The following is a 17,776-nucleotide window of genomic DNA, read 5'->3' on the forward strand; positions in this document are numbered from 1 at the left end:
CTGTCAAGGTACACTCTCCATGAAAACTAAATGTGTGGTGAGAATTTCCAGTAGAAAGAGTCACAATACACACTTCATGATTTGCTTGCTGATCTCATGATTTCTTTGTTTTTATGTCAAAAGTTATTTATTAGTCTCTGGAGTCTGCATGCATGCCCAAGACCTACTGAGTCCATTTATTCAGTACGTTTAGAAAGAAAATTTTAGTATCCACATGTCATCATACCTAGAACTCAACGTCAAAAGTGTCCTGTTTCGTTACCCATGCCAGCTAAACATCCATGTTACATTAGGGTTTTTTAAATCGGACAAAATTCAACTTGAGCAAGATGTTACAATCAAAATGAACTTGGGAAAGGTCTTTTTCTTGACCTCTGAACTAAATATAATTATGTTACTATTCACATTTTACGGCCTGAATGGCATTTTTGAATTTAAAATATGAATTGAATTTAGATTAATATAATATACAACACAGATGAGTCTTACAACACAGAAGTAAATCTATGATATATATATATATATATATAGGGCTTACAGGCAAGACTTGCCACTTCGATGCCTGGTATGCATGTTTTTTTACACACACTAAACGTTTTCATATCATTAACAAGAAGGAACCTAATGACTGGATTGTTTGTACAGGATAAACCACAGAAAACCAACGCGAAATACTAGTATATCTGACATGTAAGCCTTGAGACAGATTACTATCACCAGTCTGGGGTGCAAATTAATGTCTTTTAGGACGAGATCAGTCATTAGGTTCCTTCCTGTTAATGATATGAAAACGTTCAGTGTGTGTAAAAAAACATGCATACCAGGCATCGAAGTGGCAAGTCTTGCCTGTAAGCCCTGTAGGTGTTAACACGTTATAGACATGAATCTACCACAGACGTTCATGTTAATAATGGGTTGATGAGATGACAGAATTTCCAAATCCTACCACAATCTACATTTAAGGAGGTCAGGTAAACTTTGGCAAAACTAAAACATTAGATTTAGACTTACCAATATTGAGTATGTATCTTGCGGGAAAGTTCATAGCTTTTTGTGTTGATTAGGTGAATGGGGGTACCTCTGGTCACAAAATCACTACTCCCAGTGTCAAGCTCAAATGTTTAAATGGTCTCTTCCGCACTACAGTACTGTCTATGATCTGAGGTTGTGATGATTACTACAAAAGGCATGCAGATTTCAAAACAACCACTTATATAACATTATGTCATGCTTCCACAAAACCAGCCTTGAAGTTGAACAGGAACATACTGGTATGGGTACATTGTACATATTGGTGCAAGCATGGAGGTAGGAGTTTCTGCCTCTATGGTACAAGCATGGTGAACTGTATATCACAGAGGTACCTATTTTCATGTTCACCAACTTGTTCATTCACCTACATGTATGTCCTCTACAAACATTGAAATTTGACACAGTGCAGTATTGTCTGATTTTGAAATGTAACAGAACTGTACATCAATCAGACTGAAACAAAGAACTATTGACATTTCCACTCAAAAAGAAGCCATCAAGTAAACAGTTAACAAACAGTTAACAAAAAACCAACCGTTAACAATGCACTTTGGTCAGACACAAAGCTCTAACAGTGAACGGTTTTCATTCATATGTGATACGGTTATGTAATACTTTTTCTGTGTACACTGATGGCAAATCTGGTCCTGGAAGCAACCTATCTACTTGTATTATGTAAATTGCATCGTAATCTACATTAGTCACAATTTTACTCTTTGACCAAGAAATTATCAATGGTTACTGGGAACTTTTGTCCTATTTTTATTGACTGGGCAATCCATTTTTAGCTCATATTTGGTTTTATATATAAATACCAAAAAGAGCTTATATGATGAGTCTATGGCATCTGTATGTTTGTATATTTGTGGGTATGTATGTGCGGATGTATGTCCGTCATACACAAAGGCTCCCATACCGCCAAAGCTACCGTCTCAGTATTTGGTGTACAGGTAGATGTAGGGGTTGAGATGTGAATTTGTTCAAATGAACACGTCAGTGTCAAAAATGTGCAAATGAGGTAAGAAAAAGGGAAATCCTGCAAATGTGCAGGAGTGGTGGCAGTGAACTGAATCAGCCCACACATCTGAATAAGAGGATTTTGACCTTTAACCTATTTGTATGCAGGGTACCTATTATGTTTGGGAGTGGTAGCAGTAACTGAAACAGCTAATTGGTCATTTCCTGTCATTGTTTATGAACTGTGACATATTAACAGATCTGCTGAAACCATGGATGTCTATTTTTGTACATCCATGGTTGAAAGATTCTCTGCTATGCATGTTGCTAAAGTTGACCTTCAGTACCTAAAGTTTCAGACCTTATTTACTTTTGTCATTCTTAATTTTCTGGTTTGAATATTTCTTGTTGTTTTTCTGATTGTACTGTGCAGAAATTGTCATAACATCAATTTATAATTTTCCTGCACTGAACAGATAGAAATAACACTTATTGTTGATCTTTGGTATGTACCAATTCTGATCAAATTTGAGCGACACTGTACAATTGCGGGGTTTTTTTCCTCTGTGGCACAGAGGAAAATTGTTTTACAAATGTCATCCATTTGAGATGTGTGATGCAGTGATGATCTTCAAATATGCAGTTGCTGTTATCAGCCAATGAGTTAAAACATGAAAATATAATGTAGTGACGAATTCGTTGCGATGACCAGTAACAGGAAATTACCAAAACTTGCAAAACTTTGGTTATTTGTGAGAATATATTTGTGATTTTCTGAAAGATGATTGAATGTAAAGAGTGCATACAGCAATTTACACAAAACATCAATCTATAGCATGCGCATATTTGATTACATAAAGTGTGAAGTGAAAGCATATGATGTATCAACACTGATGTGAAAGACACCTTCAAATGTTTCAATCAGAAAGGAAAGGGTGAATCACTCTTGATGAAAAATATTATATTATGATCAAATGATTAAAAATTGACTGTTATTTTCTCCTAGGAAGCATCAGTTCACGTCCAACATAATTCAATTCTTGGAGATGTAGTTATACTTTTGTTGAAACACATTACATGTAAGACTGCTGATTATGATCCTACACTTCAAATCTCAACTTGGCCAGCACCTTGTTATACCACTACTGTCTGTTTACTTGTAAAATGATATGAACTGGTACCCACAGGGTTATGGTATTAAACTTTGAAGTTTTCTGTCCGTGTCAAGAGTAGAGCTTCTCACGTTTTTTCTATCAAATGAGATCTGTCTTTTCTAAGACAAGTGTCTTTGTTGTGTTTTTCTATCTTGAGGGACTGTGAATAACTAGCTGAGTTGGCAGCCTTTTTGTATGGGGATATCAACACATATTGTGTGTATCTGAGAAGAAAAAATATGTTATGTACGTGTAACTACATGTATGTATTAAAATGATATGAAATCTGTATTTGCTATTCTACCATGAGTTTGTGTGCTGACAGTAGATATTGACTGCAAAACAATTCTTGCCATACAATAGTATACAATGATCAGATGCACCATATTGCATCATGCAGTATTGACGCCATGTTTTTATCCATGAAGGCATGGTATTGTAGGTGATCAGATTAAAACATTATTTCCGGTACTTCACATGCAGCTGTACAGGCTGAGGTCAACCAAAAGATAGGGAGTAATGTATTGGGATGACCTTAATGATCAGATAGGGTGTAACATTTGAGTAGGCACACATAGTGTTTACATTATCGTTTACTGTCACGGACGGATCATCAAGGACGTCTATGTGTGTGTGTGTGTGTGTGTGTGTGTGTGTGTGTGTGTGTGTGCTGATCAAAGCACAGAATGCTGTTTTCTTTCATTTTTTTACCTCTAAAATCTGCATGTTCAAGTTTTAGCAATTACAACACAGTACAACATCAACGAATGCTCTTTGGTCAATAACATCATGAAGGGCATTGGAAATTTACATGTCAATGAAACTGGTTGTTTTACTGAAGAGGCTAAAGTATACAGGGGTCAATTTAGATTTGAACCAATATGACTGCACCAATGACCAGCATTGAGAACTGTCATAATTAGAACCATACTAATGTTGTTGATGTTAATTGTCATAGTAGTATGTCACATGATTTGACCCAACCCATGAACAACAGGAATGCTGGGAGTCTATCACCAAGTACAGTCATCACCAAACAGCGAGAGTACTTCCATAACACCATTCACTTACCTTGATCAACGCCTATGGCCTGGAATGCCATATTTGTTAGAGTCCCAATAATACCCAATGTGGCAACATTGGATGGAAGATTACTTTAAGTTGATCATAACATTCATAAGTGAATTAAAATGTACACCATGTGCGGTAAATTCAATTGGACGCAATACTCGTCAATGATGACACATACAAAGCTCTACTGGTTGACCGTAAGCACATGCATGGCTGTTCAGAATTTCATGGGCTGAACCAATTTTCAAATGGGGTTGTCAGGTCTCTTAAAGATGGGCAAGAACGTTTCCTGTTGGTAAATTTGAGTGAATTTATGGATTACTTTAAGTGATATACATTGCAAAAGCTAAAAACTAATTAAGGGTGAGATTTAAGGGACTTGATTTATTCAAAAAGAGGTCAACATTCACGGTTGGCACTTCTCTGAAATATTGGCCAATAGAAATCAACTCTTAAACAAAGAACGTGAACAACTTATATACAAAATTATCACAGCTTCTACAGAAGAGCAGTACCTTTTAACACTGACAGAGTAGGTAACCATTGGAAATACAGTCGGTAACATGAGCTACAGTTGTGAAATTTCATACCACATGGTAGTTCTTGTATGCTTTGCCATATGTCAGCCATATATACATCTGAAAATATTACCTATGTCACATTCAGATTAATGGGATTGTCAATGTTACAAACTTTGGGTACACCGATATTCATTCTTTAAATGATAGTCAAGCACTCAGAGATCTGATAAATCCTTATCTGTGACTAAAATCCTTCTCTATACCTCTATTTTCTTAAGAATTGTCATACTTTCTGTATAGTGGCTGTACCCTTTAAAAATATTAATGTGCGGAGAGAGTTATGAAAGGCATCACAGCGCACAGAAATAACATTCAAATTATATATCTACAAAGATCATTTTTATCAGTATCTAAATATAGCACATATGATTGAACATAAAACACCATTAATTGTAATACCAGTATATCAAAAGGTCTGACATGTCATTTGTTGTCTTTGTGAATGTTTGAGAAATGTCTGTTCTTAACATTCCCACCACTTGGTGGCGCAATTATTTAAAAATTTGCCAAAGTACTTTATGTGTAATTTTGAAAGATATTAAATAGGCAGGCAGGAGAGCACTATTAAATAAAATTGGAAGTTATTTGTACAATATGCATATTCCAAAGAATGTGAGAATGAAATGTATTAAGGATGCATACACAAGTACACTACATTTTCCTTTCTCTATTAGATTTCTCTCTTCAGCACTCTATGTGTCTAGTTTGCCGTCTTTGCAAGGTCTGCAGACAGAGACTTGATAGATTGGTACTTTTCCCTAAGTTCTATAGTAATTGGTATCTGTTGCTCTCCAATGTCTGGCTCCCTTGCTTCAAATACCAGTATAGAAAATGCCACAAAAAAAGCACATGGGAGATATTTCATTCTAGTAGTGGATGTAAACTTCCTTCTTTCAAGTTTGCTTCATCATATCTTTAGCAGTGATGGGTTAGGGCAGATCTGCATGTTGATTCTATGACACAGTTACTGATTATATCATAATTACCTGTAATGATGAGGCTTTTTGTGATCTGGTGTATCGAATATTTTGAAAATCATAATGGGCATGTTTTTGTCACTTTTTTCAGAACCAATCATTATAAATACAGGTCTTCTCAAGAGATGTGTCATTTCCAAATGTTACTTACAAATTCTTGTGACACACAGCTATTTCAATCAATCATAGTCCTCTTATTTTTTAAATTCACTGATGACACAACTGCAATAGGTCTCACTTTCAATAAACAATGAAACTGTATACTGAAAAACAGAATGGATAGGCTTGTCAACATGTCCATGTGCATGCATAATAACATGGATTAAATGTTGACAAAACAAAAATAGATTATGATACACTTTAGAAGGAATTGATCAGAGTACATTCCGTGAAGTATGCATGGCAAAGATGAAGAAACAGTTCACTTTGTCAAACTTTTAGGAAAGCTTCTTTTACATGATCAGAAGTGGGAAAATAATGTTGACTATATAGCACAGAAAGCACACTAATGCATTTACATCCTTTCTTGTTTTAATATCTTTGAGGTCAACAAAGATATTGTAATTAACCATGGACCAACACAGTTTGGCAAAAATCAATTGTTATCCATGGTGACTGTGAACCTATTTACAAGCAATCACAGGTGAACATATCAAACAAGACTAAGCATCCATTGATGTTGCTTTGCTTGTAGCACTATATTGTATATGTAAATATCAGTGTGATCTTGTCTAACCTAGATTTTACCAGAGCTCTGTGATCATATTGAAGTCCAGTGTACATTTTTACACATATGGCAATAAAATCATTATTATAAAATAATAATATCATTATTAATATTATGCACCAGTTGTTTGATTTGTTAGGTTCTCCTAGCTGATCTTTGTTTCATGTTATTGTATATCTTTATTCCTCTGTGAGGAAGCTTACAAGATTCTTAACAATGGTTCTACTCCGGAATAAAAAGGACGCGATGCGTTCTACACACTCAGTACGCCCAAATAATCACGTGATGCCGGTACAAACAAGCCCACATGTGTACTAACGCGTATGGAAATACACGTACGTCTGTGCGCGTTTGCGCACATGGCTTTGTCTGTACCGTGGTCGATTCGAATTCCGGGTTTGGCCTATTGCCAAACATTCTGGAGGGGTATGAACAGAAATGAGTTGAAGGCATGAACAATGCACATAGGAAAAAGTTACTGAAAAATAAAAAACCTTCAAATTAGATATCTAAAACAGAGCATTGTGCCACAGTGATCCAACTGCTAAAGATAATACTTTATATACTTTGTAAGTTTCCTCGAGGATGTTTCTGAATCATTTTTCCAATTTGCTACGTTTGACTCATATTGAAATGCAGAATCCAGGGTTTGACTGATTTCTATCATTGTCCAGTGTTTTGTCAGTTTTTCTGGTCTCTCTGGTTTACATTTTCTGTGCCAAAATCAACATATAATGTTTTTTGCTGGCTTCACCATTCTTATCCAGTAAATACGTTATGAATTATGATTTCTTACATTTACCTCAGGGATACAAAAAGATGTTTCAGCTTTTTTTGTTATATGTTGTAGGTGAGCAAGTCATGTAGACGACATAGTCTCCACTGGATCTACTTTTTTGGAAGCTGTTTGGATTTTATTGCTCAACAACACACTCAGGGGGTGCGGTAAAGCAAAAATCGCAAAGCTCAAAGTGACATACATTAGCAAAACAGTTGTAGAAGCTGCTGTAGAGATAGGAAGTAAAGTAATAGAAATATATTTCACAAGAAGTAGTTTCCCTTTTCCTGCCAAGTTCATATTTCACCATCAGGTCAAGTTCTTTAAAACTAGTGAAGCACAAAATATCCCTTTGGTGCATTTTTAACAAAAAATTGAACATTTGAAGGCCTCTGAAATCACAGATGCTGTAAACATGATTTTTATGGACTAAAGCTGTTGGAACAGACCATGCCAAATAGATGGAAATATGTTTTGTTTTGGTTCAATACTGCTTTTCACTGAGTTGGCTGATGGGGAAGTGATACTATCTGGCAGTAAAAGAGTTATCCTTCTGAATCAAGATGTAAATGAACTTCTCTTTCATTCAAATCATCAAAACTAGAGTCACACAAACTTTATGGAAGAAAACAGAATGTCTTGGTGGGTGCCAATTTTTGGACATATCAAGATCAATTGAAATTCATCCTAAATTTAGGGGACATAAGCTGTAACTTGTGGCAAGTTTTTCAGTATAATGTTTCTGTATGTCAACTACCAGTGTCTGACACTAATCAATTTGTCATGCTGAAATTTTGAGTATTCTTTTTGTCAACACAGCTTGTATGAGTGTAGTGATCATTGTTTAATGTTTACAAATGAATTCTAGTCCGGACTTGAATACAATTTTCAACGACAACAATGTAGATTATACTCATATAGATTGTGTTGATATGCCAAATATTTGGCATTAAATTACAATTTAGGGAATTTCAATGCAGAAAGTGTAAGGAAACCACAAAATAAAGTTTTGAAAAAATAGCCAAAAGATACAGCTTATGGAGCTTTAAAGATTTACAATACTTACAGAACCTTTCATATACAGATGGTTTTGGGACTGATTTTCTACTTGATTCTGTTTGTAAGTTGTGATCAGGTAGTCTTATTTTGTCAACCACTTCCAATAGTAAAAGATTTTAAATCTGACATTTTTTTCAAAATCAAATTGCCTCTACGTGTCCATATGTTCTGAACTTAAATTTCTACATTCAACATTTCCTTGACTCATTATACATATTACTGAGCCATGTCTGTGTTCATCATTTACATAGATTATTATAGACAAGACTAATTGAGGAGTTCATTACAAACAGAAGTCCATATTACTCCCGCTGTAAGAGTTTAATATGTTATAAACAGAATGAAACCAGTTTGAAATCTGTAAGACGTGTATGTAGACTTTGAACAGTAATGACATCTTGCTTAGAAACTCCGGGAATAGATCTACAAAATGAGATACTAACACCTGATCACTAATATTTTATAAAATTAAATTTGTCATTAATTTCGTCTCCTAAAGTTTCATGGCCATCTGTGATAAGACTGCCAATGTCACAGATATATTCTGAACCATTTTGTAATAAACCCTTGCAAAGGTGTTATCAGTTGAAGTAATGACAAAACCCAGGTAACTGTACTCTCTCACCAAATCAAGAGTTCTACTCCATTCCAAGTGAGTATATCCCCTTTCATAGGATTGTTACTTTTATTAAATACAACTTTTGTTTCCTTTATGTTTATAAATACTTTTCCAATAATAACAAAAACTATATCTAGACTCTGGAAATGATCCAAGCTTGATGGGACAGTCTTCACTTGAACCAAAAATTCCAGGAAGGTCATTTAAGAAACACTGAATAAAAGATAACTGAAGGTGTATCTTTGCTTGACTCCTATCTTGGATCCCTTGGAGTGAAAGTCTTCAATAAGCCAGTTATTTGTTTTATAATACACTTAACGTTGTTGTGTATTACACATTGTTGTGTATTATGAGTAACTTCATCAAGAATACGTAAAACAAAGGGATTATTTACAGTAAGTTCTCTTTGCTCTGAAACAAGAATGGATTAGTAAAAGAATATTATTGCTTTTTAGAAAATTGATGAGCTTATTGTTCAACAATGAGGTAAAAAGTTTTGCAAGATTGCAATTGAAAGACATCCCTGTATATTATAGTTAGATGGGTCACTTACATTATCATATCTCAAACCTCAAACCAGTGTGTATGTGCTTGATTTAAGCCACAAGTGCCTAGCCCCGATTTTTGAAGTTTATCTGGAACCAACAGGCTAAAAATACTGACCATAGGATGCTTCAAGGCTTGGTCACATGAAAAGGTAGCATTATGTATTTGCCAGTCTATAGGAACATTGGAAAAAAAATAGACTTGTACTCGACTAGCGACTGAGAGACTGTGTCATTCAACAAGGAAAGTTTCAATGGAAGAAAAATGTGTTGAGTTGATCTTAGCATGAACCTAGCATGGGCAGAATGACTACTGGACATAGTAGTAAGTAATGAAACGAAGACATCACCAAAGACAAACGTGGAATTGTGAGAGCATTTAAGTAAGGAAATGACCATTTTATAAATTTGCTGACAGGTTGTGGCAAGTAAACTCAGTGTACCAAATTGCTACATTTTGTTTCAAACATTTAAAGGGATACAGTCATTGGAACTGCGCTCAAAGGTAGTATGGAACCTGAGACTGATGTAAACATTGTATCCAATGTTCGATGGTGACTGATGAAAGTTGAAACACGTCTGTCATAATCTACATCGTATAATTTAAATGTTGCAGCTATGATGATGAGGTGCATCTGGATATTTGCATGATATACATTATTTGTAAACAAGGAACTCGCACAGGCGCAGTTCCGACGACTGTTTCCCTTTAACAATAACAGTGACTGGCCATCAGACTGGGCAGTGTAAGGGCAGTGGAAAACATCACTAAAGTGTTGATCGTCAATATCCTAATACATGAAACTATTCAAAACAAGCTTGGCATTTTGGCCAAAGTCAACTACTTTAATATATACAGCCTCCCTTCATATGATCACCTTGAATTTTTCCTCAGCGTTCACATGTGGAATACACATATGTTGAATGTGTAGTAGTGACTGCGTGTACAGTGAAAATATCATATGGTTTTGGTTAAAGTGCAAATTACTGTAGCATAGAAAAAACAGCCTCATCTCTGACACAATCACATTCCTGTCAGACCTAGAAACATGCAGTTGCTCACAGCTTCACCGCTCATGGCGCAAATGAAGGGCAGATGCAGGTTCAAGGTCTGGCATGAGATGCAAGGTCACTGTGTGTCACCAGATTTGAACACAGAGACTAAATACTGTATGCTATTTCCACAGCATTTCGGAAGATACCTGATCTAACGCCTAAGGGTAGTGTTGACTAAAGAGATGACAATAACTAACATAAATGAGCCACCACATCGGGATCAAAGTAGACATTTTGACTTTTACATTTTTGTAAACATTTTCAGTGTGAAACACCACCCTCTATTAAAAAGAGTCATTTTGGGTAGCAACAGTTCACACATATTTAGAAGAACTTAGAATACATCAACCAAGATTGAACAGTACATTTTGATTTCTTAAATTTCATTTTCGATGAAACTTTATGCAAGCAGCGATCTGACAATTTGTGAATTGTACCTTCAAACAGTTTCACATGATTTGGAAGAACGACAATTTAAAGATTTCTTGAATGGATGAACTTTGAAGAGTATATTTACATTCTTTACATTTTTATAATACAGTAAAACCCCCTGGGCAATGATCAGAGAATTGTTGGAAATCTACAACAATAAGGTTCTCTGAAACAATACACCACCAGGATTAATCAACAATGCTGGACAAACTTCCCTCGTAAAAAAATTGATTTGCATAAATTGATAAAGATCACCAGCAGTTGTATCAGTAAAAACAAAGAAACCATTTTGAATACTACACAGAGCACTGGAATATCGAATGGAATACTGTATGTCTGCTGAAAGTATGATTCGCTTTGCACGACACAGGCCGAAAGCTTGCGGCAGATTGGTGAACGTGGTGAAATCACATCCACGGGATTCGTTCGGCCGGCTGAGGACATTGTCGTGCGACAAGGCGAAGAGAATGGTGATAAACTTTACTTATAATTTATACGCCTACTTACCTATTTCTTTAGCATTACCGAATTGAAAACTGGCCATAACCTCTCTGTAGCCGACGTATCAAAAATATACGATTTAAACACAATATTTTGAAATTGATGAAACTACTCGGTACTTGTAGAATATACACCTCTTCAGTGTCAATGGGGAGTACGTGCACAGATTGAATCAGTCTCCAGCATCAGCCGCGACCATGGAGGTAGAAGGAGAAACTCAACAACATTGCATCTTGTTCGTGGGTCGTAGGTATCCTTAACGTCACGGAAGAATGTGCAATTTCTTTAGCCAAAAAATCACAAAACGTTTGAGTTGTGGACGTAATGGGTTCGCCCTACCATTCAGCTTTCTGTCACAGTTATACTTCCACAATATCATGCAGACCGTACATGATCGACTGCAGCTCGAGCACGTGAATGCAAAATATAGTCACTGAAAACCGTAGATGGCGCACAGTATAGGCAAAGACCGTCCGAGGAGAGTCAATGTGTGTAGGGCATGTAGGCCTATAGTGTCAAGAGTGTCACAATCTTCGGAATTGGCGAAAAGAATATTGTAATACTGTATTGAATTGTTATTATCATTTTATCAGTAATTTATTCATGCCGTGGGTTTGAAACGAAGGAATTGTAGCATGTCACGCACGGCGAGGTGATAATTTGTGCTTTTGTATCTTTTCTATAGGCTATGGGTAGAAATCAAAGTATTGTATCCCATCTTATTGTTCTTTATGGCGTATATCCGAGAGCCACGATACTGTATAAATGAACATTAAAAAAGGCAGAGGGAGAGACAGGACTAACTTTCTGTAGTCCCTTTCAAGTTTCTGACATGTTCCTGTTGCAAATAAAACAAATTTAATACAAAGCATTGCATCTATAGGTAAATGATTGGTAGAATTTGAAATTAATTTAGACAGTAATTTGCCATATAAAGTTTGGGTATGTGGTAAGTTTTGGTCCTTTTTCATAAAACTATAGAAGGTATTTGTATGTAACAATATATCGTTTTAAAGATAAATAAATTACCTTTCTAATGATACCCCACAAGTTTGGTTAGGTTAAAAAATAAGCTCAGCAGACACCTTAAAAGAAGACTGGTTAACCAAATTAAAACGCATGACAGTCGGCAATACTGTGATTTTGCCGTACCCTTCAAAATTATGACCGTTACAGCTGTAGCATGTCAATATTTTTTTCTGCTAAAAGTCTATTTCAAGTTTCCGACGTGTTCCTGTAGCAAAGAAAACAAATTTAATACAAAGCATTGCCCTTTGTATTATGTATAGGCAAAGAGTTGGTAGAATTTAAGATTAGTTTTGACAATTTGCCATATAAAGTTTGCCATATAATGTTTGTGGTATGGAGTAAGTTTTGGTCCTTTTTCATAAAAACTATAGAAGATATCGTATGTAACGATATATCATTTTGATAGAAATAAATTACTTTTTTAATGATACCCCACAAGCTCGGTTAGGTTAAAAATAAGTTCAGCAGATGACTTCAAAGGCTTTCGAAAAATACAGGTTTGTTATCCTGTGGATGGGTGCACGTAGACCCCGTGACAGTTCAAATGACCTTCCAGATCTCGAGTTCAACCCATTGTGTGTTGATTTGCTTCTTCTTCTTCATTCAACCTTATTTGTAAAAGCAGTGATGACAATATTGCTTTTTAATTGTCCTTTGTATAAATTTGAAAAAAATAGCATTTATAAATTCTTGATTATGCCTATTTTTAGGGAATAATAAGCGTCAAGGACGGTATGGAAAGACCTTTCATTTCTGGAAAATATTAAACCTATGTTTTTTTGTTTTTTTGTATTTAAGTTGTTTTATTGGTAACATTTTCTTTAGTAACAGTAACTTAAATTAAAATGAAATACAGTGAAATCAATTTGCTGCAGTGTCTCTCTAATTTGTCTTTTTCCAGAGCTATTTCGTACTCTAGGTGGTAGTTGACTTTCACTTGCAACATAAAAGCTGTAAAGTGTGGTTTACTCTGTTTCATTTTCATGGCACAGATGTGTCTTTTGGCTAACAGTAGCAAGTGATTATGAAATATGTCAGAGTAACCTTCAACACCAAAGAGCACTTCATTTAAGTTGTGTATTGTGAATAAACTGAGAGGTTCCTCAAAAAGGGCGTGAAACTCTTTCCAGAAGATCTCAGTGAATTTACAGGTGTAGAAAAGATGATCTAGTGTCTTGTTGCAGTTTTGGCAGAATGAACAGAGCAGTGATTGGTCCATGCCTCTTCTGGATAGATCGTAGTTTGTGTACAGAATATGATGAAGCAGTTTGAACTTGAATTCACGTGTTTTTTGTGTCTATGGCTACCTCAAATGGTAGGCTATATGTGGGAGACCATGGTCCAGTAAAGTCATATTCTCTTTCGTAATCGCGTTAATTCATCTTTAATGTAAATGGCGTCTCTGATGCTCTCCCTGGTAACTTTGTGGGAGGGTTGAAAGTGACAATTAAAAAAAATATTCATCTTTAAACACCGATTCAACAAACAATGGTTTTGGCCATTTAACTCTGAGACATTTAATTACTCCGTAAAGAATGAGAACTTCGTTCCCTTGGAGTTTTTGTCGACTAACTTTTCCCATGACAGGTACCCATCCTCCGTAAGCAAATCAAAGATAAATTAAACCCTTTCTGTCTTAGCTTTGGATAGAATTCCCACCAGGTAGAACGTTTCTGTTGTTCCAAATTGTCTGGCAAGTAATGTCAATCTCAGAGTCATTGACGGCGACATTGCAGACGGACCAGTATTCAAGGATTTCTTGGTAGAATCTCGGTAGGGGTGGGCTGAGTGAGTTAATATCGAAGTTACACTTTCCACCCACAGATTTTAGGCGATGTTTTAGAAAGGGTTTCCAGGGGTGCTCTATGTTTTCATCTAGATACCTTTTAATAAGATTTATACGCATAAGCTTGTGTGTAGTTTTCACATCGGGAGCCTCAAGCCCCCCTCGGAAACCCCTCTGACCATTACCTTTCTGGTTATTCTATCTTTCCCATTCCAGAGGAAATTTAAAATACAATTTGTAGCCCTTTAATTAGCACACCTGTCTATCACCTTTGAAAGATTGTCAATCCTTTTTTGGGTAAAACTTTCGCTAACTGCCTGCTGAAGACCATTCCAATCCACACTCTTTGGTACGGAAAATGTCGACCCATGTTCCGGGCACACCTGTGCATGGTCTGCTGCCCGTTAACAGCAATTCCTATCTACGTGCTTTTTGTAAGGCAAATTTTCAACCTGTTTCCCGGCATAACTGTCCCCGGCAGCCCATTGAATGCAATTCCAATCGTCGCACTTAAAGGTACGGGAAATTTGTAGCCCTTTAATTAGCACACCTGTCGTCCATTCGCCGCCATCCGACATTAAAATACCCGTATTTGTGGTACCGAAGTTTACTAGTATCAGTCTTTTGCAGGACAATCAATTACCCTGGTGCCCCGGCCCCGCTGACATTCTTATTCACGCACTTATATACGGAAAATTGTCAGCTCTAAGCTTATACTTGTCACAAAATTCCCGCCGCCCGACTTTCAAGTCCTTCCCAAATTTAATGGTCGGTATTGCCAAACTTTAACCGAGCGCATTTGTTGCCTAATTCCTGATATACAACAACATACATCTGTACTGTCAAGACTTGGTTTGACCACTCAGGAGCAGTACGAGACTTTCTTATAAGCTTCTATCAGCACGGCCGTCAATTGCCTCGGCGAAGATATTAAAATCCCCGTAGAACCATTCCAGTTCCACACATCAATAGACATTACCGCTATTTAATTTTTGCTGACTCTTGAAAGGTAAATTTCGTTTAAAAAGAAAATCAATCTAAATTGATGTTTGGCAGGTATAGATATTTCCATCTGCGGCAAATGTAGACGCAAAATAAAATTTGTACATTTTTGTGTTGATTTACCTTTCTGACGGGAGATTTGTAGTGCATGTAGTGCATTTGTAGTGCATAGACGATACTAGATTGATTCAAATCGCAAGAAAATATCCGATATATATGGGAGATTTCACCACCTCGCAGTTCTGGTCAAACCCAACTTCCAAGGACTGACTCTACCTTCGATACTAGACGATACTAGATTCATTCAAATCGCTAGTAAATATCCGATATATATCGGAGATTTCAGCCCTTTATACATCTAGCTAAGCCAATCTAACTTCGATATTGTATAGTCTAGTAGCCGTAAATGTCGGATATCATATAAAAGTGCAATGTCGCGGTGTCCTCCAATTGACAGTGAAACATACGTAACACGAGAACTAATGTGGGATAATTGGATTTTCATATTTTGCAAATAATTTCTCAAAAGTGTTAGGTACCATATAGCTTAATGTTGCAATATTGCAAATTACTCATAAAAACAAGAATGTAATATAAAAAGAAAAGCAGATGAGATAACATTTGCAGATTAAATCGACATTACTTCACCATCCAATTATCTTAAATTAGTTCCAATGGTGTTACATGTACATGTACACAAGATCAGGCCAGAGAGTTGAATTTCAACATATGAGAAATAGAGAATAATCAAATATTAGAGAAAAAATGAGCTCACCATGCTTGATTTCATACAAATGTACGATGCACGAGTTTTTCTCAAATCACTTAACAATATATAAAACCATCATTTAAAGTTCATGCAGTGAATGAAATTTTCTCATCTCATCGTACAATAACACAAAAGTAAACTTTTGAACAGTAAGACTCTAATTTAAATGAAAAACACGTAACTAAATGGAATTATTTATTTTTTACCAAATTTACAATTATTACACCCAAAATTTCTGAGATTAAAACATTAATTTGATTGAATATTTTAACCTTCCAGAGTATTATCAATTTTATAAGTAGCATCTAAGTTGTATATATTTTGCACTTTTGAAAAAAAATATTTTATTCGCAGGTCACTGTTCTCAGTTTTTCACACTTTGGTAAAATGTAGACAGGAATTCACAATTTGTATAGTCTCTCATGATTGTCATTTTGTGTGTTGTTCAGCTGGTGTCATTCACCTGGCCAGAGTTGGATAAACTAAAGTCGGCTTAGACTGATATATCCAAAAAGTCTATTGATACATTTAAAAACGAATCAATTGAAGAACTTGCCTTAGGAATACATGTATGGCTCTACAACCTGCTGAAAAGAGGTGGTGTCGAACATTTGCGTGTAGAAGTACACATTACATGTTTATTTTTACTCTGCGTGCATTCCTAATAAATATGCGGCTATATGATTATGGGGGGACTTGAAAATTTTTGATCATAAAGACGGGGGGACTTGAAAATTTTTAGGGTGTTGAGGGGGATCTGAAAAAAATAAGATTTCAATCGCAATTCCTCCAGCCCCCCCCCCCCCCCCCATTTTTTTGAATACGGCCTAAAGCTTCATAATGCACCGCTGGTTACCTTGTGGAGTCATTACTTTTCATATGCGAGGGCGTGGGTGCACCCGTTTTCAAAATAGGCCTATATGATTTTTTATCTTGTTTTTGCAGACCTTGTGGTTTATTGCAACTCATACTTTTCCTTTTGTATCGCATGTATCCAGGTTTTCAATTAGACAATTGTTACACTATGCTTATTATCTGCTGTGCTTCTACATATCTCTACAGCTATAACACAATGCTTTCTGTTTGTATTGTACCTTGGTTTCCTAAGATGTGTGTCATGTCAAGGGGAACTATTTCAAATTGATATGCCCAAGTGTGAGTTTGTACGTCTGTGTATGTCTGCCACAAAAAAGTCAAAAAAGTCAAAAAAGTAAAAAATTACGAGCATGAATATACGTGAATGAACTTTTGATCGATGCACATTCATGAATTGCCCAAAGAGGCATGATACTGCATGAAATAATGAATAACGTTGATGACTTATTTATGATGGAAGAAATTCATAAAAATTTCACATACGAGATTTCATGAATATGTGCTGTAATTGATGTCTCCGTGAAATTTCATGATTCGTCATACAAAATACAAATTTTCTGTGAATATTTGTGATTATACCAACTTCACGAAACACTTGTTTTATGAATATAATGTGATAAACTTGATGAGTTCATCGTACGTAAAGGTGAATTTCAGATAAAATATTCATCAATATATAATGATCTATCCTAGTCAAGTTGTATTCATGAATGTTCTGATGAAGTTGTGTGCATTAGCTAGCTCAAGAAATATTTTAATTTTTGTTCGGTCGGAGCTAGAGCAGAAGATTACCACGACTTATTTTGTTCCGATTTTATATTCGCA

At 35.8% G+C, this 17,776-nt stretch overlaps 1 protein-coding gene across 3 annotated transcripts in view; it reads right to left on the minus strand.

Moving 5' to 3' along the window:
• Positions 1-11,912, minus strand: part of LOC139145797 (WD repeat and SOCS box-containing protein 1-like) — a 42,232-nt gene extending 30,320 nt beyond the window's left edge. The window contains exon 1 of one of the 3 annotated variants that reach the window (XM_070717162.1): positions 11,496-11,912. In XM_070717162.1, the coding sequence (XP_070573263.1) occupies positions 11,496-11,532 (37 nt within the window). In that variant the 5' untranslated portion in view covers positions 11,533-11,912. Of the gene's footprint in view, positions 1-1,011; positions 1,170-4,214; positions 4,423-11,495 lie in introns of those variants that run through there. The other 2 variants (XM_070717164.1, XM_070717163.1) reach the window with 2 other exon arrangements.
• Positions 11,913-17,776: the final 5,864 nt, after the last annotated feature.

Source organism: Ptychodera flava, chromosome 12, assembly GCF_041260155.1.
Source record: "Ptychodera flava strain L36383 chromosome 12, AS_Pfla_20210202, whole genome shotgun sequence".
NCBI lineage: Eukaryota > Metazoa > Hemichordata > Enteropneusta > Ptychoderidae > Ptychodera > Ptychodera flava.